Source organism: Rissa tridactyla, chromosome 5, assembly GCF_028500815.1.
Source record: "Rissa tridactyla isolate bRisTri1 chromosome 5, bRisTri1.patW.cur.20221130, whole genome shotgun sequence".
In the NCBI taxonomy this organism is placed as follows: Eukaryota; Metazoa; Chordata; class Aves; order Charadriiformes; family Laridae; genus Rissa; species Rissa tridactyla.
In genome coordinates, this window is record NC_071470.1 from 78,721,556 (window position 1) to 78,748,989 (window position 27,434).

Genomic DNA, 27,434 nt, shown 5'->3' on the forward strand with positions numbered 1-27,434 from the left:
TGTCCGCACGAATCGGAGAAAAAAAGCACAGTTCATAATACCCTATTTTTTTGTAAACCACCCTTTTGTTTACCTATGGGCACAAAAAAGTAGCTATTTAAGCGTTATGTTTGATCTAGATATACAGTAGGTAGATAGCAGGCACAAAAACATATGCGTCGTGCATGTGTATGCGATATATCGTGGATATGCTTGTCCTTTCAACTCCATTAAAGTCTACAGAAATAATTTATCCTTCAACAGACTGTAGGGTTTTTTTTCCAAAACCTTAAAAAATACTTTTGGTTATTAAAGTTTTTTTTTTTTCTGTAATAGCTTGCAGGCCGAGCTCCTAAATGACTAACCCAATCTCTTACTTTGAAAGCTTCGGAGCAAAAACATCGCTTTCCAGATCGAAACAAAATTGTCGATATTAGGTTATTGTCGGTACGCTGCTTGCACGGCCTGCTTAGATTTTAAAAGGTTTTGATAGTGTTTGAAGGAGTCGTATGGCGTTACGGCAAAATATTTGAAGGATTTCACATCTCGGAGCTCTGTCACAGCTGCTGCAGGAACCCAACGGATGCGGTGAAAAACCTTATCAGGGTGGCAAAGCATCCATGTCCGAAAGACAGGCATCGAGATCTGTTAATAGCTATATCTGTACTAATACCTAATACTACATGTGTCATAACCACCATGGATCCCAACTGCAAAGTGCTGAACCTCCCTCTGTGAAGCCATAGGAAAACTTGCAGGGTTGGGGGAAAAAACAGCGAAAAGAAATGTGGAAAAACCCCAGGGGACGACCAACCTCACGGTCCAGCGAGAGATGTTCCCATCCTTTGCCCGTGTCCTGACAGACTGCAATTCGTCACGTACACTGAAGTCAATCCGTCCTACACACAGTTTCTGGTTCTTCCTGGTGAACAGAGGAACTGGGCTACGCAGGAATCCCGGTCTGGATAAAGAGTAATGCCACGTAGCTCCGAATTATTTCCTGGAAGCTGACAAAAGGGGTCGATGCTAATAGCTGTCAGCGCGTGCATAAAAACAGTTGTCGGGTTTGGCTTTTTTTATTCTTTTGGGTGTTTTGTTGTTGGTTTTTTTTTTTTCTTTTTTACTAGAAAGAGCGTTATTCATGAGGTCCTCTACTGACGATCACAAGTGAGTCGGAGAAGCAGGGGGTTTGACGGTGAAGGAGAATCGTCCTCAGGCGGGTCCCCCGCCCTTGGGTGCTACCTGACCTTCTGCAGCTCCTGTCTCAGCCAGGAGGGCAGGGGCTGCCCCAGCCTGTGCAGCAGCTTGGACAACTCCACGTTGTGGTCTCTGTAGTAGCTCGACAGAAACGCTCGAGACTGAGAAGGGTGAGAAAAGAGAAAAACAACAGTCAAAGTAGGAACCCACCCGACGGCAGATTTCAGCGGGGGCTCCTGCCCAGGAGCTGCGCACCACTCCCAGAGAGGGGCTCCTAAGAAGGGGCAATTCATCTCCTGTCATTCAAAGCTCATTAAAAGCGTCTGGTTTTTAAAAACATCAAGCCAGCGAAAATAATAATAAAAAATAATCAGTGTGTTTATTTTGGGAGTCAAACAGAGGGTGAATATTAAAAGATGTTAACTTAGATCTCCAGAAAGCCCTTACCTCTTGGTCCATTGGTGGATATTTTCGACCTTTGCTTTTTCCCAGGCACTTTGTTTTCCCTCCTTCCAGTAACTGGCACCAAAAGCCTTTCTGAGGGTCAAACCTGTAGAGGAATATATTTTTTGAAAGACCTCACAACGGAAGAATCTCTCAGCTACCGAGACTTCAGTGTTAGCCAACAATTATTGCTGCACACATCTCTCTAGATGACCAAAATACTGAGGACAGAGTGGGAAACAGCTTTCCGCTCTTGTGAAACTTCTGGGGATTTCTTTTTTCTACAAATTTGCCTTGGGAGTGCTTCTTGCTCAAGGCAAACAGTTTTTTCATGTTGCGCTTTACCTACAGAGGCTAATTTTTATTCTGCTTGTCCAGCATCCAGGGTACAAGTTTCAAGCCTTGATCTAGAGGATGCCGGTCGAGGTCCTGAGTCTCAAGGATCTTACACGAGCCCACTCCAGACCGTGCCTCACGTTTTATTCTCTGGTTTTGGTCAGAGATCGTATTTATGTCAAACTGCTCCGTGTATCCCTGCAGCAGGACGCTAACATTTTGATCAACTGCCGCTTGAACAAAGAACGTTTCATTGAAAAAATTACTAATTGGCTCCTTTATGGGAATTCGATGGGCCGTATTCTCCAGGACGTCACCGGCTGTGCTGAAGGGAAGCTCTCCCTCCACATGGCCAGTCGGAGCTGATGTTATCGCAGGTCGACACCGTCAAGGTGAGAGGGGTTAAAAAGGGCAAGCGGATCTATTTGCTGACTCCAACAGGCACAGACTCGATTTATACAGAAAAGTGACTGTTGCACGACTACGGAACAACGAGAAATATAACACTAGAATGGTTTATGTTGATTTTTGAGTGAAATGAGCAGCGTTCGGGTCTACTGGAAGAACCGCTGGTTGGCTGGTGATAATTTAACTGCAACTGAGACGTTGGTTGTTCCGTATCGTTAGATCTAAATATCATTTTCATTCCAAAGCTGGCATCATAGCATAAACACTGTCTTAGCAGTCTTATCTGAAATACGCAATTTGATTTTGATGTCTAAAATTCAAAGATATAGGAATTTTAGATTAAGGCTTTAAAACACGTACTCACTAAGGAATGAACAAGACGCAGAGTTAAGTTTGGAATTTATTGCTGTGGGACTTGCAGCGTGCATAAAACATTGAAAAGCTTCGCATTTCTGCTATTCAGCAGATGTTTGAAAAGGATGAAGTATAATGGGCTGGAGCAGGGAGTTAATTAGTTACAGACTCCCTTTTTGCCCTGGGTCTATCCGTACGACACGGGCGCACCTGTAATTTCCTGCTGTACATAAGAGAGCTCATTTCTGGAGAAGGGTCGACCTTCGTGATTTTTTTTTTTTCTTGCCCAGCCTATTATTGCAGGCCTGACCCTTGCTTCCTAAATTGCCTCAGTAGCTGTATCAATTAAAAGTAAATAAATCATTGATTAAATGGGCATATCGATGATAGATTCGTTTCTACTTTAGCCTTTCCCATCTGCTCATTGCATGGAGAAGCGCTTTAGCCGGCTTGAACTAATTTCCCAAGAGAAGCAGCAATAGAGTGATCTGGGTAAAACTGCAAAACTATGCCCCAAACAATATTTCCGCCTCAGAAGGAGCATATTGAACATTATTAAGAGGATCTGCAAATTTGGGTAGGGGAAAAAGAGGGTAAGACAGCTCGGGCTGAATTCACCCCATTGCGTTCAGGATCACGAAACTCTCAGGACCCCTGAAACCATCACTGGGCACAGCGGAAGTATTTATTTAAAAGCAGTGATAGCCTTAAGGCTAATGTTACAAGTGAGCTTTTTAAAGCAGTCAGTGGAAACCCTTGCTCCAGGTTATCTTCTCTTCCCTTGCAGAGTACGCCTGTGGCAGATGAAGGGCTGAAGCTGGACACGCGCACCCCCACCCCACCTCTCGGGAAGTCAGCACCCTCGCAACATCAGTTGATTTTTCCCCCTTTGTTTCCACTACTCTAATAAAAACTGCAGGTCAGGGAATCACAGCATCATAGAACAGTTTGGGTTGGAAGGGACCTTTAAAGGCCATCTAGTCCAACCCCCCTGCCACGGGCAGGGACATCGTTGCTCAGAGCCCCGTCCAACCTGGCCTTGAATGTCACCAGGGATGGGGCATCCACCACCTCTCTGGGCAACCTGGGCCAGTGTCTCGCCACCCTCAGGGTAAAAAATGCCTTCCTTGTATCTAGTCTGAATTTAGGTCCTCTTTAGCAGTGTGTGCCAGAAGCGATGGCCTAGTTGCCCATCTCAGCCGTGGCTCTTACTAACCCAGCGCGATGTGCGCTTCTCTCCAGATGCCCGAGCCCTGCCGCTGTGTCCCCTCTGCTCTCTTGCCGTGGCTCAGATCAGTACCTTCCTTCTGCCTGGGTTCATTTTCCTCTCCTACAAGACGTTCATGTAATTACTCAGGGTGATGGACTTGTTGCTCGCTAGTGTTTGCAGGACTGGGTCCTTGGGCTGCTTTGTGACAACTTTAAAAATGTGCGGTATACAGTTATTAGGCAGTAATGACTAGGAACGATCCTGTGCAATCTTTTTTACTTTGGCAGTCCTACCATAAAGCAACTACATTCTTTAATGCATGTTTCCCTTCCTTCCGAAATCCGTAGAGAAGCGTGTGCTTCCACAGCATATTTGCATTCTCGATGCCTCTAAACGGTGATTGCATAATTTTATAGATCTGTTTACAATCCCTTTTTCCTGTCCAAGCACATATAAGAGGCCAAATTTTTTCCTGGTGTGTGACTCCGTTAACTTTAATTTAGTTACAGAAAGGAAGATATATGTATGTGGGTGTGTATTTTTAAAAACCTAGCAGAAGGCACTGCAGATGTGCGGCAGCAGTTGTTCAAACATCAGTGGCTGAGCCGTGTATTCCAGCTCCTCCTGTATTTCATCTGCTTTGGAAAGCAATGACTTAAAAAATTACATTCTGGAACTCCAATTTTTTCCTCTAGAAAAAGATTTTGGCAAAGCAACATTTTTAAGACCAAAAGAGCAAAAAGCACTCCACTCTCACTTTATACTTACTATATAAATAACCATAAGCCTCCCAAAGAAGAAAACATTAAACAGTAATCCTAAGCAGCAAGGAGGCACTGTTGCTGGGTGGAAAGTCCATGGTCTCATTTTCCCGTGGTTTTCCTGGTACCAGCCTGCAGGGAAGGTGAGGTTCAGGCTTTTCTACTTCCCACCCCATGTGCAGGCTCGTGCTTGCACACCGAATTGGAAAAAACCTTCTTCTCAGCCCACAGGTGTCCTGGGGCTCTCCCAGCCCAGCGCTTCTGGCTGTAATGAAACGATGCTCCTCATACGGAGAGGCTCAGTGCAAAAAGCTTCTTACCATTTTCTGCTGGACTAAGAAGGGAGAGAGAAATTCAGCCCACTCCCGCCCCTGCAGAGCCTCTGCCTCCCTGTGGGGAATCAAAAAATGGCAGAGAGAGAGTGTCACACAGGCCATTAATCCCCTTGGACGGGGAAAACCTCACCCTCCGGGCAGCGAGGATGAGAAATGTGATCCGGGCTCATCCCCGCTGCCTTTGCTAGATCCCAACCAAAGGCTGTGGGAAGTCAATCAAAGGGCTTTCCCTAAGTTCAGGGGACCTTGATTTGGGCATCTACTATTAGGAGCTTATAAGTTTACCAAACTTTAAGTGTACAGACTGAATTCTTCTATGCCATGTGTCCGGCTACTACCAGGTAAAAGCTTGTCAGAATTGGCTCAACCATCTACGAAAATGGGATTAGAGAAGGGTATATTTGGTCCACGTTAAAAGCAAACAATCAAAGAAACCACACGACCAGATGAATCTTATCATACTGAGTGCTCCTAACCCAGTCGCTGTCATTAGACTCCTATACGAACGTGATAAATTAAGCTAAACCTTTCACACCCAAGTGGTTTTCAGCTTTGAGAGACCATCGCAAGGTCCAACAGCCCGATCAGCAAATGTCTGCTGAGCTCTTACATGCACAACTCACATCAGCTGAACGTACATTTTAAACAGTGGAGCGATGAGAGCAAAACTAGGTACCCTGAGAAAACAGGTCCTGGGCATCTCTGATCGAACACTCAAACTGAGCAGGGATTTTTTTTTTTTTTAACATGAATCTGGGCCTTTGTTCTGCATCTAATAAAAATACCGCACAGTGATTGGTTCTGTATGTTGTGCAAAGTGGAGTTTGCATGTGGAAATGTATGCCATCGTGCAATTAAATTCTATAATGTCTTATATGTACGCAAGTTAAGGGAAAAATGGATGCGTGTTAAACATCACTTTAAGAAAACCCCAAGCTCTGCAAAATTATCATTGTTGTAATATGTTTTTTCTTTGTTTGTAATTAACGATCAAGCGATATCGGTAGGAGGGGATGTAGACCATGGTCCCATAGGGCAGATAATAAAGGAATAGACTCACGTTAGAGCTTCAGAGTAATTATAATGAGGAGAGACTCCAAGAAACTTCTGCACTTCATCCATCACAGTAGCTGGGTCACTTCTTAGCTGCTGTCCATCAATAATTAGCAACTGTAGGGGTAAATATGCTAGCTGTTTACAAACAGGACTGAAGTTAACCAAAGAATGACTTTATTTCCCTTCTGTGACAACATGGATCTAAATTAGCCCGTGACTTTGTACAGTGCTAATTACAACCACGTGGATGAACTTCTTTTTCAATTTACTTTTTACTCTGGTATGTTGAATTTCTGTAGGCGGGCACCTTGGAACGCTGTGCGTGCACATTGTTCAAATGCAAGAGTTAAATCGCACAAGCCAAAGCCCAGTCTCACAGAATTCGGAGAAAAAGCGATAAGGAATGTAAAAATATTATTGAAGTTTACAACGTGTCCGTAGAAAATCTGTCATGGCATAAGAAAAATAACAAAAAGCTCATACAGACCTTAAAATTAGATGTTCAGAAACTATACAATTACACGTTTAAATGTGATATTGTGGCAATTTATCTGAAACTTACCATCAGCCTATCAACCATATAGGCTTGCAGAATTGTTAGCAAAGGGGTTTTTCTGTTTTATTTTTAATTAAAGATTGATGTGATGTGAAGTTACATTGATGTCCACAAGCAAACAAATGCTAAGACAATGTCTCAAAAGTCTCGTGGAATCTCAAGCAGTATTACTAATAACTATTCTGGGCAGACGTGTCTTATATTTATGGTGAAGGCTTATTATGAATTATTAAGTTTTGGAGTGCACAGGCCGAGTGAATGCGTACTACTGAGTGCCCATTAGTAAGCACTGTGAGTGCACTCTCTGTGTGCACCTTATTAAGAATGAGTGCATTTTGTTGTGGATCTTGTAAAATTAATCACTCTAACTATGAAACATGAGCGGTTACCGGTTTTACAAGAAATATGTCAATGTGCCCCTGAATGTTTAATAAGAGGGCCGTACTCGCTCTTTGCTACGTCAGGCGAATCATAGAATTCTCTAGATCGGAAGGGACCTTTAAGATCATCGAGTCCAACCATTAACCCAACACTGCCAAAACCACCGCTAACCCATGTCCCTCGGCACCACGTCTGCCCGACTTTTAAATACCTCCAGGGACGGCGACTCCACCACTTCCCCGGGCAGCTTGTTCCGATGTTTAGTAACCCTTTTCAGTGAAGAAAATCTTCCTAATACCCATCCTAAACATCCCCTGGTGCGTGAAAGGCGTGAGCAGCCCCGAGTGAGGGCAGAGAAGGAGCACAGGTAACAGGGCATGGGATGTTGGGCACCCTTTGCGGGCCCCAAATTTGCCAGGACAGCCCCTTCTCCTTTGGAGGACTAAGTTGGGAGGTGGCGGCTGATGAGGAGATGTGCCCTGTGTGCTCCTAGGCCAACACTGCCTGGGAATGCCCTTGCTGCAAGCTCAGCTGCTGGAGGCGGTGCTCCTTCCCCATTTATGAAAGAGCAGAAAGGCTAGAGATGAAAGGAGAAAGTAAATGACTAACTGAGACTTTCTCCTTTCTCCTGGAAATGGGATTGACCCGCTTCTCCTCTTTGTCGTATAGCTGAGACTGTATAAAAAGAACAAGTGAGGACTGCAAAAAAGACGGAGCTTCTATTTTGTTTTGTTTTTCCAGATCACCGACTAAATCGGCAACACTCAGTTCTGCCTCCTTTCAGCAAAATTCTGTCCCACGTAGAGCAATCTCTGGAGATACTTGTTTGTTATTCTTGCTCATTAAATACCCTTTTACAACTTCTTCTTACGGTAAATACACATAATAACTGAGCTATGGACCACGTCCACGGGCAAAATATTTTGCAGTACTAAAATGTCTGCTTTAGGTTAATATCTGTAAATCATTTTTTTTAGTAATGGGAATATTCTTTAGGTCGATGTGTTTATGTAAATTTTTCATGGGAAAGATTATAAAAGAGGATTCAATAAAATATCTGAAGGAAGATGGGGCAAAAGAAAGAATTACTGTTCTAAGACTGAGAAAGGCTAATTCTTTATCAGGATCAAACAATTGTGAAATTTTCTATGAAAGGGAGTGAGTGGGAAGCGTAATGATGTTTCTTTTTAGAAAAAGCCCTGGCATTTCCTAAATTAATTTGTCAAACCTTCCCACGTCGTCTCATGTTGCAGCTGCTTGTTTCTTGGGACCCAGAAGCCTTGGCAACCTTGGATGATCCTGAAACGAACCCCCAAACTCCCCCATCAAGCCCATGTGGCCACAGTTCATAGCATTTTCCTGTTGCATCTTTTCCATCAAAAGACAGAAAAATCAAGAGACTTCTGCCAAATAGCCTGATTTTGTCAAATCCGCATTTCCTAAGAGCTAAGAGTTCCAGTGGGAAATATCTCATCACTTCTAATGATGAGGCCATACTCATTTTGGGACTTCCCGAGAATCGATGAGCTCGGTGAAACAACAGGTTGGAAATTACCTGTGAAGCAGGGTAGTGAGTTAACCATCTTTCGATGTGGACAGCGTACCATCCGGGGGTCAGGCATCTCTTCTGGAGAGTCCTTATCTCCGAGGGTGCCCAATGGCTGGACGTTATGACTTCGTAAAAATTGAATTTCAGGGCAGCGGGGTCCTCGTGGGATCGCTGATGCTAATGGGAGATATTTAGACACGTATCACAAGGATGCTGAAGATTAAGCTGTAAGCCTCCCGAGAGCTGTCGGGAGGGCTGCAGCCTCAGCAGCCCCTCGGGTCCCCACCAGTGCCACTTCTGCTGGGTAGGAGCCAAGGGGGGACCAGGATCCAAATTCTGCCAAAGTAGGCACAATTTTTTTTTTACTGCTTTTTTTTTTTCACTTTGCATCTCACATCGGCAGTTGTAAAGGTGCAAATGAGATATTAAAAAGGTGCAAACTGCAGCCCTAGGCCATGTTTTATTTCTCGCAGAACTCATAAAAACAGTACCACAAATGGTGTATTTTATCCTTATTGCAACATTAGTAATTTGTGTCTGTGTAACACTGCTTTTAGTATTTTCTTCATCTGTATGACTACACCATATTTTACATGCATGCTTAAACGTCTCTCTAAAGGTAGGTGGGGTTTTTTTTAAATAGTGCAGACTTTTTATGGAAAGGTGTGGGCTCAGTAAAAGGCAAGAAAGAGCATCCTGGAATTTCCTCAGAAAAACAACAGGCTTTCTTTTGTTTCCAAGGAGAGAAAAAAAACCCCACAACAACTCTCCAGACACAGCTCTTTTTAACTCCTTGGAAACTCTAGAAGACACTGCATATATTTGCACAGCGCCTACACGCTGGAGGATGGGATGAGGTTCCGCATTCTCAGCATCAAGAGCTCTGATTTTCTAGCTAGGCCATGCTCCTTTTCCCCTGTGTATCTCCCTGGGCGAGGAATGCTGCTTTTCCTCCATGCCGTGTCAGCTGTAATTGAGATTAAACTGTTTGTTTACAGCTGGTGGCAGCTCTGTGCTGAGAAGTTTCATCGTTTATGACACTGGTGTCACAGGTGCCAACTGCAAAAGCTGGCACGCAGCAGCCTTCCGCTTCTACAGAGTGCAAATGCTTTGCGATAAATCCCATTCTTGCTCAAGGACACAAATTCCCACTGATGTTGGCCATCATCCCCTGCCATGGATTTCACTGTCCGTTTCTCAAAGGCAAGGTCCGTACCTGGTACCAGGAATACGCCCGATCGGATGGGTCGATGAGGATGGTGATGATCTTGGCCTTGGGGATGAGGGAAGCAGCTCGCTTGGGAGCTTCCTCAGAATGGAAATAGTTGGCACTTTTCTCAAAGAGGAGGTCGGTGGTGATGTTGGAAGGAGTAGGGAAGAAATCCATGTACCTGGGAGGTGAAGAAACTTGTTGAAATTAGCAGGATCACAAAAGGGACACATCCCTGTGCTTCCTATTTCATGGTAGGTGAAAAGGTGAATTTTTCAGACATAATTCGCAGGAAGGAAAACTGAATTTCTCAGCTCACTCCGGAACTGGAATAGGGGGCTCTTACATGGTGCTGGTAATAGCTAAAGCCTCCATGAAGTCAGGTAATTAGGTTTTTTTCCTTTGATGGATGGAATTTTTGCTAATAGGTTCAATGTCAAAGGGATATCTTTCACCAGTTTGGAGTGAGTTCAGCTTTAGCTGCAGAAAAAAATGGGAAAAGTTTCAAAATGTCAACCATTTAATTTTAACATTGTTGAGATTTTCATTTTGGAACTGACAAATCTTTTCTTTCAGACGTTTTCGGAATGCCAGATCTGAATTTTGGCTTTGAATGGTCTTTTCCACTTAAAATGGATTCTAAGTAAGTGAAACAGAAGGTTCAACTGAAAGGGCGAAGAATTCAAACAAAGCAGAAGGCTGAAATTGTTCCGCAGGCATTTTTGGGTGAAGAAAAACGCCACGCTTTTCTTTCCCTTTATTTTTCGTGACACCTTGAACCGAGAAGCTGGTCGTAGTTGCGGGGAGAGCCTGCTTTTATCGGTCGGCCTCGTTTGCTCCGCACGCTCTCCAGGCTGTGCGGGGGCAAGGGAAACCGCTCCAGATTAATCTGTCTCGGTCTCGTGTGATGTTTGTCTTGTATTTCAGTTTTCACACAAGGATGAGAACTGCTGTTCCCCGTGGAAACGAAAGCCTTACAAAAATGCTTTTCTTACGCAAAAAAGAAGTAAAAGCAATATTTAAAGTTGCGATAGGAATAGCAGCTGAAATGCTTTACAGTGGCTTTTTTTCCTCATGAAGACACGAATTGAATCTTACTTCATGAAAAGCCGCTTTTGAAGAAAAAGAGTGTAATTCAGTATAGATAACGGTTATGAAAAGTCAGAGGTTCTATTCAGCATGAAGACAGAGATCGTAACAGAGCTGGCTATTGTATTAAAATGCATGAAAAAATAAGAAATTTGTTACTGTAATATCTAAACAAAATTGAGGACTTGATTAAATGACCCATCATTACAAATCAGTTTCTCTTTCTGTCTGATAATGCCAAGCGTAACAAATTCATCCAGTAATTATGTCGATGTCATACATGCTGCTGTAATTGTTCCACTGTGATTTACCATGTATTAATAATGCACACTTCTTTTCCTGTTAGTCTTCTTACCAGTCAATTCCCTTGTGGTAGTTGTTTCCGTTGAAGAACTGAACTTCTTCAAAAGTTTTTGGACTAGGGAGATTACTGATAATGGAAGGATGCATCAGAAGAAATAAATAAAGCGCTGTTGTTCCTACAACAAAAAGAGATGCCGTTAGGAAACAGAAAAAACCAAACCTTTGACTTTATTCATTCAAGAAAGTACTTTACATCAATGCACGCTGAGATGTACAGGAAAATGAGGTTAGCTTTTATGAGAAAGTTGCCTACTGATGAAAGGCCTGGGTAAGCACAAGGGGCTTTCAGAGGGAGGGGGGAACACATGCGGATTTCTCCACTCAGCGAACTTTTCCCATTTCCAAACTCTGAATTCTGCCCTCTGATGCAAGAGCGATATTGCTGTTCACAACATTGCTTGCTTGACTGTGTATTTAACCAGTGAGGGAATTTGGCCTGAACACGTTTGTTTTGAAACTATTTACGTCGCACAAAACCTTTTGAAAGCGCTAATTACGGGACTGTGCTTTTGTTGCTCCCAGACCTGCACCTCTGTCCTCTGTGCGTTTTTCCTGGGGGTCTGCTATTGAGGAATAAATTGTCTACTTCAACGCTAACAAACCCGAATGTAATAAGTATGCTTTGAAGTGCCAGTAACAGTACTTTTTTGGATTTTTTTTTTTGACAAAAACAACTGGAAATGATCTATGGTAGTAAATGAAATTTTGGAGAATGTGTCTTTAAACTTGCTCTTCAATGATTTGCTGCTATGCAAGCTATCATCCGACTATGAATCAAGACCTGCCGTCTCTTTGTCACTGTCGCAGAGTTTCTGTGTGATCTTGGATTAGTCATTCATTTCCCTGCCTCAGCATCCACTTTGTGTAATATGTCCACAACAGCAAGAGCTATCTTGGGAGTGGGAATATGGGGCTTAATTCAAATAATGCCCTGAGAGCCTCAGAGGCCAGCAAGGTGGTAAATACATTTATTGTCAAGTAGGGGCTCAGACGATGTTTGAGTAATTTCTCAAAGAACTTAATAATCTTAACATAGGGCAGCCTGACAGCATAGGGGGTTTTTGAATGGTGAATGAATGCAATTTTACTATAGTTGTCCCCTTCTGTGAAGTGAAGGAGTTACTGTCTGAATCCCGTAGGGATGGGGAGCCACCATCTCTATAGCAGGGAGCTGGCTTCACTTTACAGGACACAAATACACAGGTACAAAATTGGGTGGTGGCGGGGCTGGCTTCGCTTACAAATTCATGACTTCTTACCTGTTTTCTGAGGTCCTATCACAAGAAATTTGGGTAGGTGGTCACAAGTTTTGTCTCTGGACCAAATATCCCTGTGTCGTTTATCGTCACACGGATTCTGAAGAAGAAAAGAAGATCATGCTGGGGGTCTCCTAAATGTATGCATGCACCCGAGTCTTTGCAGGATCTAAATGTTATGCACTCATGCCAGAGCCTTACACTAAACAGTAAAATCCCACATTTCCTCATACGAATTCACTCTTGACAGATATTGAGCACTCTGGTACGGATCTGGTACGCAGGGACCAAACTCCTTCCAGGGATCCCAGTGAAGCCAGTAACGCTACACAGTTGTGCAAATCGTGGAAGGACTGGTGTCAAAATCCACACCCTGTGAGACTACTGCTTTTCCTTCTCTCCGTTAGTCAGGCTCATTTAATAAACTCAGAGTCCACAGGCACATAGGCAGGCATGTATGTGGTCCCTTTGACTAAAATTCAATGTGTATGTAATGGTTTTGCATGACTGAGGATTAAGTTCAGTCGTTAGAAAAAAAGAAAAGAAAAAAAAAAAGAAGGAAAAAAAGATTAAAACATTGATTTAATCAAGTTTTCATTTGAGGTTAAAATGGAAACCTCTGTTTGAATAGCTTCAAGGCATTACTTTCTTAGGTGACAAAACGGTTTCAGATGCACAGGACTTAGCGCCAATTTTAATTTATGTAAGAACCCGAAAGGAAGGACAAAATAGAAATGTGGGGTATTATTCATCTCCTTACCTTTCTGCTACTTATGAATGCAAAATAAAAACGTGTGAACAGAAGACCCTACAGAAAAGGTTAGGACTGACTGCTCTTTAAAGCAGTTACCGTACAGATACTGCTTTTGCGTAGTATTTGGCTGGTAACAGAAGATACAGTTTGCTGGTGAATAAAGTTAACAAAATATAATGGAGAAAATCATTAACTGATGTGAATCACTGCGGCTCTGCTAAACTCAATGGAAATGTTATAGATGTATACTTCTTTTGCCAAGAAGATCTGGGCCAAAAATAATAGGGAAATTTCCTTCTCCTTTTTGCCAGTGTAAGGCAAAGTAACTGCACAGATCCCCATGGCGTCACTCTGGATTTATGCCTGCATAGCTAAAAGCACAGCGTGGCACAGCATGTTCTGAATAAGAGAAGACCCAGATATGCGTAACAATGATTAGGAAATTACAGCGTTGAGATTACAAGCAGCGCTATTGTGCGTTTGAAACAGGGACAGAGAACAGTGAATCTGTGCAGAAACCCTCTTCCACTCTTAAAATCGCTGCCCATTTCTGTGTTTGCTGCGCTGACCCCTCCTGATTTCCCTTTTCCTCGCTATTTCATTGAATGGGGTTCAGATGGTGGGAAATCCTCCTCATAGCTGTGATCCAACATTACCAGTTCCTCCCTGAAAGGGTGCAATGAATCTGCATCGTTTGCCCTGAGATAGTTCTCGCTGCCAGCTGTCTGCGGGCATCTTACCAGTATCAGTTAACACAACGTGATACATTGGCAAAGCTACAGACAGGAGGGATGGGAAGGGAAGCTTTCTCTCACATAAACGGCACTAATTGCTTTTAGCGTGCCTGGTTTGGCGTAAGCAGAAGCTAATCCATTTCTAGTCAAAAACACTGGTCCCTCAAGAAAACTTGAATAATCTAAGGCAGCGTGCAGGAAGAAATAACGTATCTGAATGTGAAGTGGGGATTTTTTATTTTTATATTCATAGAAAAAGATTCTTATTTCAACAAGCGGATTGCAACTGGAGGAGGAAGAGGATGCGACATTACCTGCCAAAGAGGGTCCGTCTGCTCCGGGAAGAGCTCAAAGTACTTCTGAGCCAGCTGAACTGGGGGCAGCGTCTGCAGTTTCAGGTTGGTCGAGCTCTTAACGAAGTTGGCCAGATTCGCAAAGGTGTATAAGCCCAGGCGGTCGTTCCCGTAATTAGACAAATGGGTCATGAAGATGCTGATCTAGGAGGCAAGAGAAACCTTTCAGGGGCTGGACATCAGGAGATGGCAGCTTCTGGCTGGAAGGGCAGGCATGGGGGCTCCCGGGAGCTTTACCAAACCATCTCCACCCCCCCCCCGCCTCCAAACCTGAAAGAAGACGATGACAAAGTTAAACTAGTTGCACTTCCTAGCCTCTCTGTGAGGGTCAAATCATAGAATAAGAGAATCACAGAATCATAAATCATAGACTCGTCTATGTTGGAAGGGATCTTTAAGATCATGGAGTCCAACCATTAACCCAGCACTGCCAAACCCACCACTAAACCATGTCCCTCAGCACCATGTCCACCCATCTTTAAATACCTGCAGGGTATCAAAATGAGTGCTGTTACTTGGCTGTTTTACTCAGTACATTGGCCTAAGATAGCACGCGCAACGACAATGGAATTTAATTACAGTGTTATCAAGAAATAACATCATAGTGGTAACTGAACAGCGTATATTTTCTTCTTTTTCAGCACCACCTCTGAAGCTGACAATTGATAATATGCAGCAGATCACACAAAGTACAAATTAACTAACGTGACCATAGCAAATAAACAGGAAAGCATGTCAGGCAGTGCACTTCTCAATAACAGCATCATGCCTCAAGGAGGCCTCGACGCCAAGTCAAAAATTAGAGGTATAATGTTGGTTACAGCGAACTTCGCAATATGGTGGTGGTAAGTTTAGCAGTTTAATTCCCAGGTAAACTGCTTGCTTTACAGATAGGTATCTACATCCAGGTGATCTCTTTTCGGATGATTAGGAATGGGGATTGCCAGCACAACTGTGAGCTTATAAAGGGATGTGCAGGTAGCAGAGAGGAGGCAGCATCGGCACCTTCCTCCTTTGAGAGCTGCAGCAGGAGATCTGGGTCTCCAGCACCCTGGGTGGGCGCTCAGGTCAGTTAGGCTTTTTTCTCCCCGTGTCTCGAGGGAAGCTGGTTGTAGTCTGAGTGATGTCTTGCACAACCCAGACGTGGGGGACAATGTTTAGGCTGTGTACGTTAGATATGCCGGAGATGCCAAGGTGTAGGAGGCTGAGGGGAGACCTTATTGCTCCCTACGACTACCTGAAAGGAGGTTGTAGCAAGCTGGGGGTCAGTCTCTTCTTCCAAGTAACAGGTGATGGAACAAGAGGAAACAGCCTCGAGTTGCACCAGGGAAGGTTTAGGATGGATGTTAGGAAAAATTTCTTCACCAAAAGGGTTATCAAGCACTGGAACAGGCTGCCCAGGGAAGTGGTTGAGGCACCATCCCTGGAGGTATTTAAAAACCAACCGCTGCTCCCACCCAAAGATGAAGTCTGCCCTTTCGTACGTTGCTGTTTTGTGGTCCCGGTTTTGAGCTCTGCTGCTGACAAAAATACTGCGTCCGTCGCGCACCACGCTGGCCTGGCTTTCAATTAACCACAGAAGAAAAAGCCACAAGCTTTCCACTTTCACCAGCTTGCTCTGCCAACGTGGTGCTTCTTTAAGCATCAGCCCACAATGTTTACAAACATGTCCATTAGTTTGTTAAATTATTGATAAGGCTTTTAGTACTCCTGTAAGGTGAAGATGGATGGAACTTAGGAGAAAGTGTCCCTTATGGCCCATCTGCAGTGTGTTTGCGCTGTGCCCACTTTATTTCACAAAAGGTAATTTATTCTTCGCTTTTATTCTGTTCTGAGCCCCTGTTGAGCCGAGACTGGCAGCTGTACAAGATCTTTTTTTCTGTCGGCTTGACTGCGCGGATTCCAGCGCCCGTGCATTTTATGACTGAAAGTGTTTGACGTAACTGGAGAGAACACTAAAATTGCCCTGGTCTTTGTGCATGCCCGCGTGCAGTAGCCCAGAAACTTAGAAGCAAGGTAATGAATCTTCTTCTTTGGGTTTCCAGCCTACTGACCTCCTCCTCCCCACTCCAGAAACCCCAACGCAAACGTATCCTTTCCAGTTTAGAGTTCAGCTCCTCAAAATGCGACATGCGCTTCCTGCAAACTAGTTTAAAATGCTGAAAAGGAAAACACTTCTAAAAAATGTTGATAGAGAATATAATTTTGTCTCTGAAGTGTTTTTTTGATAAGTGCTAAAGGGTCTGTCAATGACATTTAATATTATTGCAGCAATTTAATATTATTGTAGCAAATAAAGTATGCAAGCAGATCTACTTGCTCTTTTTGCCTTTTTTTTACACTTGATTTTGAATGAGTTTTACATGTAAAAAGATACTTATAGGAGATAGGTATTAGCTTATTTTAAGAGTTTCATTAGGCTGCACTCCAATCCAAAAGATCCAATTGATCACTCTTTATGAAGTCAAAAGATCTTGGACATCTCTCTTGACTTCTTTTGCTCCATTGATCTTTTTTGAAGTGGAAAAAACCCTAAATATGATGCATTATGCATGGGATAAAACTATAACTAATTCTTTGCTTTATCTCCGTATCAGTTGAGACAAAAGGAGACGGGTCTTAACTGTTCGTGTTTACAGCAGGGATGCACACAAAAGTTTGTTTTCATGCTGATGAATCAATCCATAGAAAATGCAATAGCCTAGAAATGTGCTGAAATAGCACGATGCTGGTGCCGGGACACACACAACGCTGTCGCGCTGCTTTGCTGTGCTGTTTTGGTGGACCCAAAAAGGCTTCAGAACCAGCTTGGAGGGCAAGAGTGAAGAAATGGGTGCAAATCAAGGAGTGTCCCCTCCCACGGCACTCTCAGCAAAGTTGGTGGATAAAAGAGAAAGAGCTTTGTTGTCATACCTTCTAGGACAAAAAGGAAGCTACAGCACAGAGACTGAGACTCACCAGCCGGCAGCACTTCATCAAGGTGAGGAAAATGCTTTTAGGAGGGAGGCAGGATGCCGCTCTGCGCAACAGAGCGCTACAAAGGCAATAAATAGTTTCAAATTCCCGAGGCTGGGGAAAGGGCTCTGGCTGGCTGGCATTACTCTTAAGGTTAAACTGGCACAAGCAAGGCGTGTTCCACGGATGCGCAGCGAGTCACCAAGTAAAATCCCTTGCTGTCACTATACGATCTCTAGCCAACGCGCCACGGGAAGCGAGGTGGGTTGTGTGCTGCTTTGGTGCCAGAACACAGACTCTTCGCAGGATGGTGGTGTTCAAATGATGCGGTGGTTTGTACCCATGCGGTGTCTTATTAGCTCGGGCAATTTATCTCTCCCTCCGTCCCCATTGCTGTGATCACTCATAATTTGAGAGGCGCAAAGGGACGAGAATGGTGAAGGTGTAGGTAGGAAAACTTTCTTTTTGCTTTTTTCTCTCTTTCTGCCATCCACCCTCTGATCTAGATCTCAGCCGCTGCCTCCCTCTAATACCCCGTAATACATTTTTCTCAAAATCACTTTCTCTCTTTTATACCCAGGGTCCTTTTTTTACAGAAACACACTTTTTAATTGTATTTTTAACCCCTCATTTTATTGTAAGAAACATCTATGGGTTTTTAGCTATGGCTTTCGAAGTCTTGCACAAAAAAGAAGAGAATTCTGAGATTTATGTTTTGCTCATGACAAAACTGAGGCGCAGAGGGATGGTGTGATTTGCAAAGAATTAATCTCCTCTCCCTAGGGCGACCCATGCAGCCCTTCTAGGAGCATCTTATTTCTATCTATATTAAATGGGAATGAATGGAGAGCTGTGCCCCACAGACGGTGGAAATTCTGATCTTACTGTTGTAATGGGCTTTTTTTTTTTTTTTCTCCTGGTTTCTGTTGCCTGCTCTGTATTAACATTTCAGAGATACCCACAATGGTCTGCAATTTCTCTTCTCAAAAGAAAGAGGTGGGAGGAGAACAGTGGTCCTAAATTTCTCAAAGCACCTGTGCAGTTAATGTGCCATCTGGCTGATGAATCGTATTAATTCCATTAGGCTGGGTGGGCAGGGGGAAAGGAAGGGTATTTTACGATTCCTCCACCTGACAGAATCTAACACAAGCTATATCCTGCATCTGGCTGTTTACCAGCTCCTCTGCTCCTAAACCATAATATTTAGTTAGTGACTTACTAACAAACGTGAACTGGTCACCCTTATGAGATTGCTTGTAAACTAATGACAGCACCACCACACGGTTTTACTGTCTGGTTCTTGTTTCCAGGGCTTTTAAAAATCAATTGTATCCAGAAATTTTAGACACACGGCGTATTCTCTATATGCGATGTTTGTATACAGGTGCTTGTGTTATATATATAAAATGACATCTAGATTAGTAGAGAAAAATAAAGGGCTGCTTTCAAATTTATTGGAATATAAACCATGCTAGATCTGCTTGTAGTGCCCTGAAACTGCATTCTGTACTCAGAGGTAACTTTCTCCAGATGCACAGCCCTGTGTACCTATTAATGCAGAATACAGAGGTTTATCTACTCTTAAGCACAATCTTAACTAAAAGCACTTGCTTTTGGATGAAGGTTAGCTATACATCTCTGGAGGGCACTAGGGTGCTAGTCTACCCTGAGACTGGAAATCCTATTCGTTTGTTTGGGGAGAATCATCCCAGAGAACTGCAAACCACTGCAGATCCTGCAGGGTGGACGTAGCTTTAAAGGGAAGTTTTCAAGAAATGTTGAACTCCGGTGGGATTTTCAGACTGGCTGGGTGACGCACGTCATGCTAGCAGTAGCCACGTAGCTACGAAGATCCCGTTAGCCGCTTGGCTATGCTTCCAGAGGCTTAAATTCCTTACTATACATGACCACTAGGAACATAAACATCCTGAAGGTCTCAAAGGGTAAAGGGACTTCCAAAATGAGGACGCATTTGCTTTTAAAACTCTATCCTTCCCGTGTGGGCATTTGTTTACTGCAGAATTTAGCTTATGCTGTACACGCAGCTTTGAGTGCAGAAATGTTTGATGTTTCACTTCAAAGCTGTGCCTTTGGATGACCGAGGGTACATCCCACCCTCAGCTGGTGCGAATCCCTCCAGCCTGAGTGAAATCTGCAGTTGTGTCGATTTGTACAGGAGCTGATATTAAATATGGCTGCTTCCTCTCTGTTCCCCAGGAGCCCGTGCTCCATAGCCACCACCGCCCTTGCCATCTATCCTAGACAATTAAAACGATTATGAAATTACCACAAAGCTTCTGGTTTCTCCTTGAGAATAACATACGCCTACATGCTAGGACGGAGATTCACGGAAAAAGGACTGTCAGTGCTCCGGCTTCCAGCCGAAGTGTAACCCGACCAGTCTCACTGGTGTGCCCGGCCAGTCTCAAGGATGGCTATCCGATATTGGGAATCCAATATTGGCTGATACCTCTATGTTGATATTTGAAACTCTGCCTGTCCATCGATCTAGCGCTTGCAATGAAAAAAACAATTACAAAACTTATGTACGAACGTGCTCCACCTCATCCCCTCAGCCATTCAATAATGGAATGGGATCAATGTTCCCTTTTAGGTCCTTTCCTCCTGCTCGTCCTTTGTCCCTTTCCAGCAATGGCTGGGAAGCCCAGGAATAGAGACAGGTCTCACATGTGAATCCTGTTCCTCTAAGGGGAACTTGTTCGCTGCCTTTAACAACTTTTTTCCTTGCTTCTGCACCTCTTAAATAAAATTTGCAAGAAAGGGGGAATTAATGCATGCAAAATAAACCAGGGGTATAGCTCAACCTCGCGCAAAACAAAGACGTGTTGGGAAATATATGGTGCAGGCATCCTGTTCTTGTAGAAACGTGCTGGCATATTTACTGCTCTTCTCCCTTCCTCTCTTGCATGAATGTTTCCCAGAAAAAAATGAATTTTGCTATTCTGTCTATTTCCATTGTGCTCCGAAAAATGCTGTACAGTTGCTCCAAGAGCAAACTCTCATAATTGGATCTAGATGGCAGCATGTTGTATTTCTGAATGTGTAAATGGGATGTCATGGCTGAGAAATGCAAAACTGTCAAGTGTCCATTTACTAATACCAAGTAGCTCTATGCTAGGCTGACCACAGAAATACCTCTTTCAGTTTCGAGTGTTTAATATATTTCACATCCTGACAGCCTCCTATTATGGATTACAGACTTTTCTTGTACCTTATGAGCCAGAGCCCCATTCACTGATAATGAATCCCAGAACGCGTGGGCCCTTAATGCAGCTGTTTGTGCAGCAGCACAAAAAGGAAGCTGGGAGTGAGATTTTTGTGTTGACAAAGCACTAATTTTAATAATGACAAATTGTTTCTCTAGAATTCAGCGCTATTCATATTCATGACCCTCCTGCTACTGAAGCAAAATCATTTATATGCCTGAAAATCGCTTTTTTTACTTTTACTCTATTTCCGCTCTGCACATCTTTCTATATTTTAGCATTCTTGACAGCATAATCAAATATTTTCCAAACATGATACCTCTAAAGAAAGCAACAAAGGCAGTGTTTGGAAAGAAACATTTTTGTCTTTGATTGAAGGGGAAAGAAAACCGTTGAATGACGTTTTATTTCCCGTGCCCATATTCATTAGAGTGTCTGTATTCCACCCAAAGTGCTCCCGGCGATGGGAGGGGAAGCTGCTGTCGATCAGTGGTGCTACGTGGCCTTGGGACAGCTCTACGAATGTTGTAGGGTATCTATGTTGTTTTAACATTCCCTATTCAAAGAGCGAAATTGTTTCTCATTTACCCAGGAACGCTTTCTACTTTTGCATTATTTAGTTGGTACGATTAAATGAATTCTTTATTATTGACAGAAAAATCCTGTGTGTTGTTCCTTTCCCTATGAGAATCAAGTTGCTATGTCTGTTTTTTATTTTCTAATATCTACCCAAGTCTCACTTTTAAAATAAAGGCTAAATCATGACCACATTCCAACACAGCAACTGTTTCCTGTGTTATATACATCTTTGGTATCCCCGACAAGTCAGGTCCTATATGAAGAAAGCTAGTTAGGAAGTTCCACTCCATTAGTTTGTTGTTTGTTTTTTTTTTTTAAAGCCTGCAATTAAAAAAAAGTGGATTTTTTTTTTTTTTTTTTTTTTTTACCATTAGGGCATGCTTTCAGAGCCTGTGAAAAAATAACTGCTGCTGTTGATGACTTTATGCAATCAGTGTGTAGCTGCATTAGGGTGGAAAAACTAAATGGATTTTTTTATGTCTGTTCATTTGTCACACTTGTATAAGCGATCGGCAGTACATCTAATTGTGGCCAAGGTTTAATGACTTCTGTGAACGCGGTCCTACCAGTTACGTCTATGGGCTCCATGAAGTCTTTGCAGAAGTCTAGAGCAATTCAACCCTCCTGTTATAAGCACGTATTTTCTTTTTTAAGTGAAATTCATGATACAAGAATTTGTTTTGTTGCCACCTGTGTTTTCTCATTGAAAAGGCTTCCTTAGACTATAAACTTCCTCTAAAAAAATAATCAACCTATTCAGTTCAGACTCGACAGTAAACCCAATTTAAAATCACACAAATGAAGAAGGTGAAAATGGATTTGGGTTAAGTCAGATTTGTACACCAACCATTTCTGACAGAATAACAAAAGCATCATCAAAGACACAGCTCTGAGAAGTCTCAGATGGTTTTGGTCTTCAGTTTTCAAAGATGATCACAGGAGTTTGTGTAAGGAGATAGCTATCAATAACCCTTTGCCTTGACGGTATATATCGCTCGCTCCTTGTTAATTCTGTCAAGCAACTACAAAATACTGGTCGAGGCTGTCGACCTCTTTAGTCATAATCCTCTGCAGATAAAAATCAGTTCAGCTTCAATTACTTTGTGCCGATGAAGAATGTGAGTATTCCTTGGCCATCGGTTTATGATACCAAATTACATCTGGCTGCATCTATAGAAAATCGTGAAGCTTTCTCTGTTACTGCACTGAAATAATGATAATTCTCCCTTACTGTTCTTAACGTTGCATATATTGTCCTGACAGTACTGCCACGGCAGCAGGAGGGCTGGCCTGAGCTGATGGGTGAATGACCACCGGGGGCCAGCACCAGGCCAAGGTCTTCTGCAGTGTCTTTGAATGGTGTCCCCTAGGACACCATGAGGCTTGCCTCACAAGCCTTGTATTTATCACAGCACGGAAAAAGGCAAAAATTATTCTAAATAATACACTCTGCCTCCCCTGTATACGTAGGTAAAGTAAAATTTTTGCTTTCGGGTCTGTGGAAGTGAAATAACAACAGCACCGATTGTTTGGGCCCCTGACTACAGAAGCGCCAGTCAGGATCCAGAGAGGGGGCAACGGAGCTGGTGAGGGGTCTGGAGAACAAGTCTTGTGAGGAGCGGGTGAGGGAACTGGGGTTGTTCAGCCTGGAGAAACGGAGGCTGAAGGGAGACCTCATACCTCTCTACAACTACCTGAAAGGAGGGCGTAGCGAGGTGACAAGTACCAAGTGATGGGATGAGGGGAAACAGCCTCAAGTTGTGTCAGGGGAGGTTTAGATTGGATATTAGGAGAAATTTCTTCACTGAAAGGGTTGTCAAGCATTGGAACGGACTGCCCGGGGAAGTTGTGGAGTCAGCATCCCGTGTGGGGGCATTGCTCACGCGTGTGTGTGGGGAGATGACAGATGATGTCGGAGGGCTCAGGCTGGAGCCATCACCATCAATCCGCCTGCAGGCTCTGCTGCTTTTGCCCTCCTCAAGCTTTCCTGCTCCTTGGCCTTATTTCTAGGGAAGGGTCAGCTCTGCTTTCTTATTTGTGCGTGCCTGTTGATAAATGCCTAATACCTAATTAAATAATGACATGTTTGAGTAGCATGTAGCTCTTGCACATAATCCAGGAGGGATCACTTTATAGCACAGATTAAATATCTCTGTAGCAAAACTAATTAGTTTTCCAGAATTTCCAGAATATCTTATGGGGCCTCTTATTTGTGTGAGTGGAAAATAGTCAGAAAATGTCTTCCCGTTTGACTTTTATTTTAATGGAAATAAACAGGGCTCTCATTACTTCGAAGAAATCTAAATACGTTGCTTATGTTTTAAGCAACATTAAACCTCAGTTATGCGGACCGCAGAGGATACGATGAGATCCAATTAAAGAGCGTTTGCTCTACTCGTGTAGCACCTGCATAGCTGTGATTCTTGGGTAAGAGGAGGAGACTCTGCCACTCAGGAATCTGTGAAAACAGCTAGACAGCATTCAACCAGGGGAGCCAGCAGTGGCCAGGCTGCCAAACAGCTAATCACAGTGGTAATAAATATTTATGAACGCTGTGTTTGAGCCAAGCTTTGTGCTTGACTTGAGTCTCTCCGCATAGACACTGCGGGTCACCGGGGAATGCTCCGTCAAATTTCCCTCCCCTGCAATGACCTGGGGTTAAATGAATGTCGTCCCCTCACAGCTTGGAGATGTCCCTTGGCTACTCTGGAAGGTTCCAGGGAAGACAATATTTCTAGGCAGGAAGAAACTAGTCCTGAAACGAATATGGACCTCAAGTTTGGTGAACTGACCATCTTAAGAAACGACGCATTAATACCCATAGAGGAATCCCGGTATTTCAGACCACAGTTCAATACACCGGGCCAAGATGCAACTGCTCTATTTGCTTCAGCAGGACTTCAGTAAGTTCAGTAAGAGCCTGCCCTAGTGACAGTGCTTTTATTTTTTTAAACTGGATCTTCAATCATTTTTCTCTCTGTTTACCCTTCCAATCAATGAGTTAAAACACAATCCTTTGAGCCGGCTGACCTTTGGGAGAAAAGTGCTCACGTATCTGCTAATGGCAAATAATGGTCAAAATGGTTATTAGTTTGGAAAAGCGTCCATAAATGGCTGTTTCTCTGACATTTATAGATACGCTTAAGTAAGATCTGGTTCTAACTGGTTTCTGAATGATGGAATGAATTATGTCTATTATCATTAATGTGGCACTTCATAGTCTCCGGGTAGAGGAAGGTAAAGTCTCCCAGAGCAATACTGACGTTCCCTGTGGAAATCACTGCCCAGGACCTTGTGCCGCACACAGAGTCGTACAGCAACTATGAATCATCCCGTTTAAACTGAGCCCTTTTATAAACACTGAACAAGAGTTTTCACCAGGATCCCTTCTCTCAGACTGCAAAGAAAGGAATGCCAGGCAAGTTGATATAGACTGGAGATGCAGGAAATGTACCATTTGTTTTTATAACTGTTCTACTGTCATGTTGCTATTTTAGCAGTTTTATGAAGAGCTGACTGCTCTATGTTACAGAGTATTCATAAATGATGATTAATTAATCCATTTTGGTGGCCTACTCTGAGCAAACAAACCTCAGAGTTAATTTAATTCTCCACTCTTGGTTTCAGAGGAAAAAAAAATACAGCATTTTCAGTTCACTAGAGGATATAATATTCTCAAATCAGCCACTTTCCAATTAATTTTGAATGGCGAACATAGCAAGGAAATTTTGTTCTTGTCCATTTACTTCTATTAAGGATTCATTTTCAATAATCAGAGAATTCTGAGTCAGCTCATTTTTACCTTAAAGGCTTGCTCCTGACAGTTTAATAAATTATTGTATGGTGTGTGCTTGAAGGTAACAGATTCTTTTTCTCTTTACCCAATAACCCTCTTGTTGACACCCAGTCATTTATTACTATTTCTGCCATCACCTAACTTGCTGGGAAGTAATTCTGATAAAGTACCAAAACACATGGTGTTGGAGTAGCAGCTTTCATAAAGAAGGAAAACGGCATGAAAGAAAGAAAGAAAGGAGATGTGTTAGCCTTGTAGTATTTTCTTCATGCTTTGAGTTTCAAGCTAATTAGTTTCTAAATATGCTGCTGAAGGCTTGAGTTTCCATGGGATAATATTCTCCTGTACCAGCTCTTTGCAGCTGGGGTAGCCATGTGGCATGAAGGAGAAAAGAATGATTTACAAAGAGGGGAAAAAAGATTTGAAAGCCTGAGCAAGGTTGGAGTGGATTTAATCAAACACCTGGAGTTGGAAGATAAAAGTGGCTTCAAATTTTCCGTTTGTATTATAATATTTCTATCGTGTTATCAGTGCTCACAGGACTTCTAGTTGCAGAAGGAAATATCTTTAGGGGAAGGGGCGATTGTGCTGTAGATACAGGCACTTCTGTAGTGTGCTATCTTTCAAATGTGTATGGGTTGTATTGAACCTGAATACGTGTTGTGGCAGGAAGAAAACAGAAGTGTTTATGATGCCCAGCGTGCGTGGGATGCAAGTCTTTTTCCGAATAAAGAGGAGATACTTCCCTTTTCCTCAGGCAAAAGCTAATGACTGAGTTCTGCAGTTACGCTCCCTGCCCCAGCAGCGCTGGCTGGATGCCCCTGGGACAGCAGCCCCGTGCTCCTCTCTACAGGGACGAGCATCTGGACACTGCCTTGTGCTTCGCTGTGACCTTCGCTTAGACGCAGTAAAATGGTTCTTTACATTCCTCTGGCAGGTTAATGGCCCCTGTACAAAGAAGAATAAGGCCCAACTCACCCTCTTTTTTCATTTCATTTGGTATGTTTGTGACCATTAAGATGAATTCTGACGTAGCTGCTTAATAGCAAAACCCCCTTTTAATTTGGCAGAATGAACATATCCCTCTTCCCGTGTTGGAGAGGGACAAGCCTGTCCCTACAGGCGATAGCCTGCTAATTATGGCTCAACGAGTATTGACATTTTTGTAGCGGGGAGGTTGCTTGCTTTCTTTTTCATGTTCCTGAAATATGCTGAGATGCTCTATTCACAGGGCCCTTAGTAGAACTGCGTTATGAATTACTTTTGGATTGCAGTGTATTTCCTACAATGCCCAAGGTTATTTTTTATTCTTTCTACAGCAATGCTCAGAGAAACAAAGCAAATAAAAAGAAAAATATTATTAACACTCGAGATGTTTCATAATAACACTCCCAAACCTCTTATGGAAGGTATAAATTAACCCCTCTCTGCATTTACTTTTCATATTTTGAAGCAATAATGTGTGATTCTCATCTGTTTTTGTGATGAGTGAGAGCAGGAAACAAGAACAAAATGTTCAAAGTATGGCACATGCGGGACGTGCGGAATCTAGATCTAACAGGCTGGAAAAGAACAATAACCCTTTAGTTACGGTGAGAGTTTAAAAATGTAAATGCATTTAAGTGGCCTTCAAAATGAAAAGTGTCCCATGACACCTACAAAGAATTTGCCGATCTCTGCAAGCGTGATCACACCTTGTTCTAAGTTAGAATAATAATGTACCTTATTATGGACTGTCTGTAGCTGCTGAGTTGAGTTCAAAGTTACCTTTCAATCAGAAGTCTGATTCCACTCTCAACAACCAAATTCCCACAAAAGGAGCTAATCTGCCTGAATTTCATACGCCACATTTCATCTCAGGTTAAAGCTGCTTAGGGATGTTTGATTGAAGTAGGAAGAGGAGTTTAAAGAAGTGTTTAACTTTTCCCTCTTTCTGCTGCTTTTCTTTTTTTAACTTGAAAAATGGCTTGATCTGTGAGTTGCAAAGATGTCTTATTTTGTTGGCTTTGCGGACAAAACCCATTTTGTGCAGGGTATGCATGTGTCTCTAGATACTATGGGGTGATGCAGGTATAAATCTAGAGTAGAGAAATTTATATATATGAAAACAAAATGCAGGAATGGCTTCTGAAACTTCTTTATTGTGGAACTATGAAAAGGAGACAGTGGGAGACTGAATTAAAACACTCCGTGAGAAGAAGGGGAAAGCAAGAGTTAGCCCAGCCAGGTTCATGTGTCTAACAAGGAGGAAAAGGAAGGAAGAATAGGCAAAGAGAAGCAACTCGTGAATTAAGACATGGGATATAAGTAAGAATCTGCTCCTTGGCAGAGATCTTCAATTTAACCACCTGTCTAGGGACATCTGCCCTTCTGGGTTCAGGCAACAGAAAATCTTAATTCACTGTGTCCAGCCGTGACCCAGGACAGGGGTCGGAATGTCTTGAGATGGTGGGGGTCTCATATTAGGTTTCCGACTGGCAAGTAAATCCGATTAAGTGACTCCTCAACTAAGCAAGTGGGTCTTGCTGGTTCTTCTCCAAGCCTGATGCTCT

General features: G+C 43.0%; 1 protein-coding gene across 1 annotated transcript in view; it reads right to left on the bottom strand.

The window, feature by feature from the left end:
* Positions 1 to 439: 439 nt before the first annotated feature.
* Positions 440 to 27,434, bottom strand: part of LOC128910514 (bifunctional heparan sulfate N-deacetylase/N-sulfotransferase 4) — a 108,703-nt gene continuing 81,708 nt past the window's right edge. The window contains exons 8-15 of the mRNA XM_054203847.1: positions 14,287 to 14,469; positions 12,488 to 12,584; positions 11,221 to 11,344; positions 9,783 to 9,957; positions 8,573 to 8,743; positions 6,085 to 6,194; positions 1,624 to 1,726; positions 440 to 1,337 (exon numbers count right to left, since the gene is read on the bottom strand). Of these exons, the coding sequence (XP_054059822.1) occupies positions 1,218 to 1,337; positions 1,624 to 1,726; positions 6,085 to 6,194; positions 8,573 to 8,743; positions 9,783 to 9,957; positions 11,221 to 11,344; positions 12,488 to 12,584; positions 14,287 to 14,469 (1,083 nt within the window). The 3' untranslated portion in view covers positions 440 to 1,217. The remainder of the gene's footprint in view (positions 1,338 to 1,623; positions 1,727 to 6,084; positions 6,195 to 8,572; positions 8,744 to 9,782; positions 9,958 to 11,220; positions 11,345 to 12,487; positions 12,585 to 14,286; positions 14,470 to 27,434) is intronic.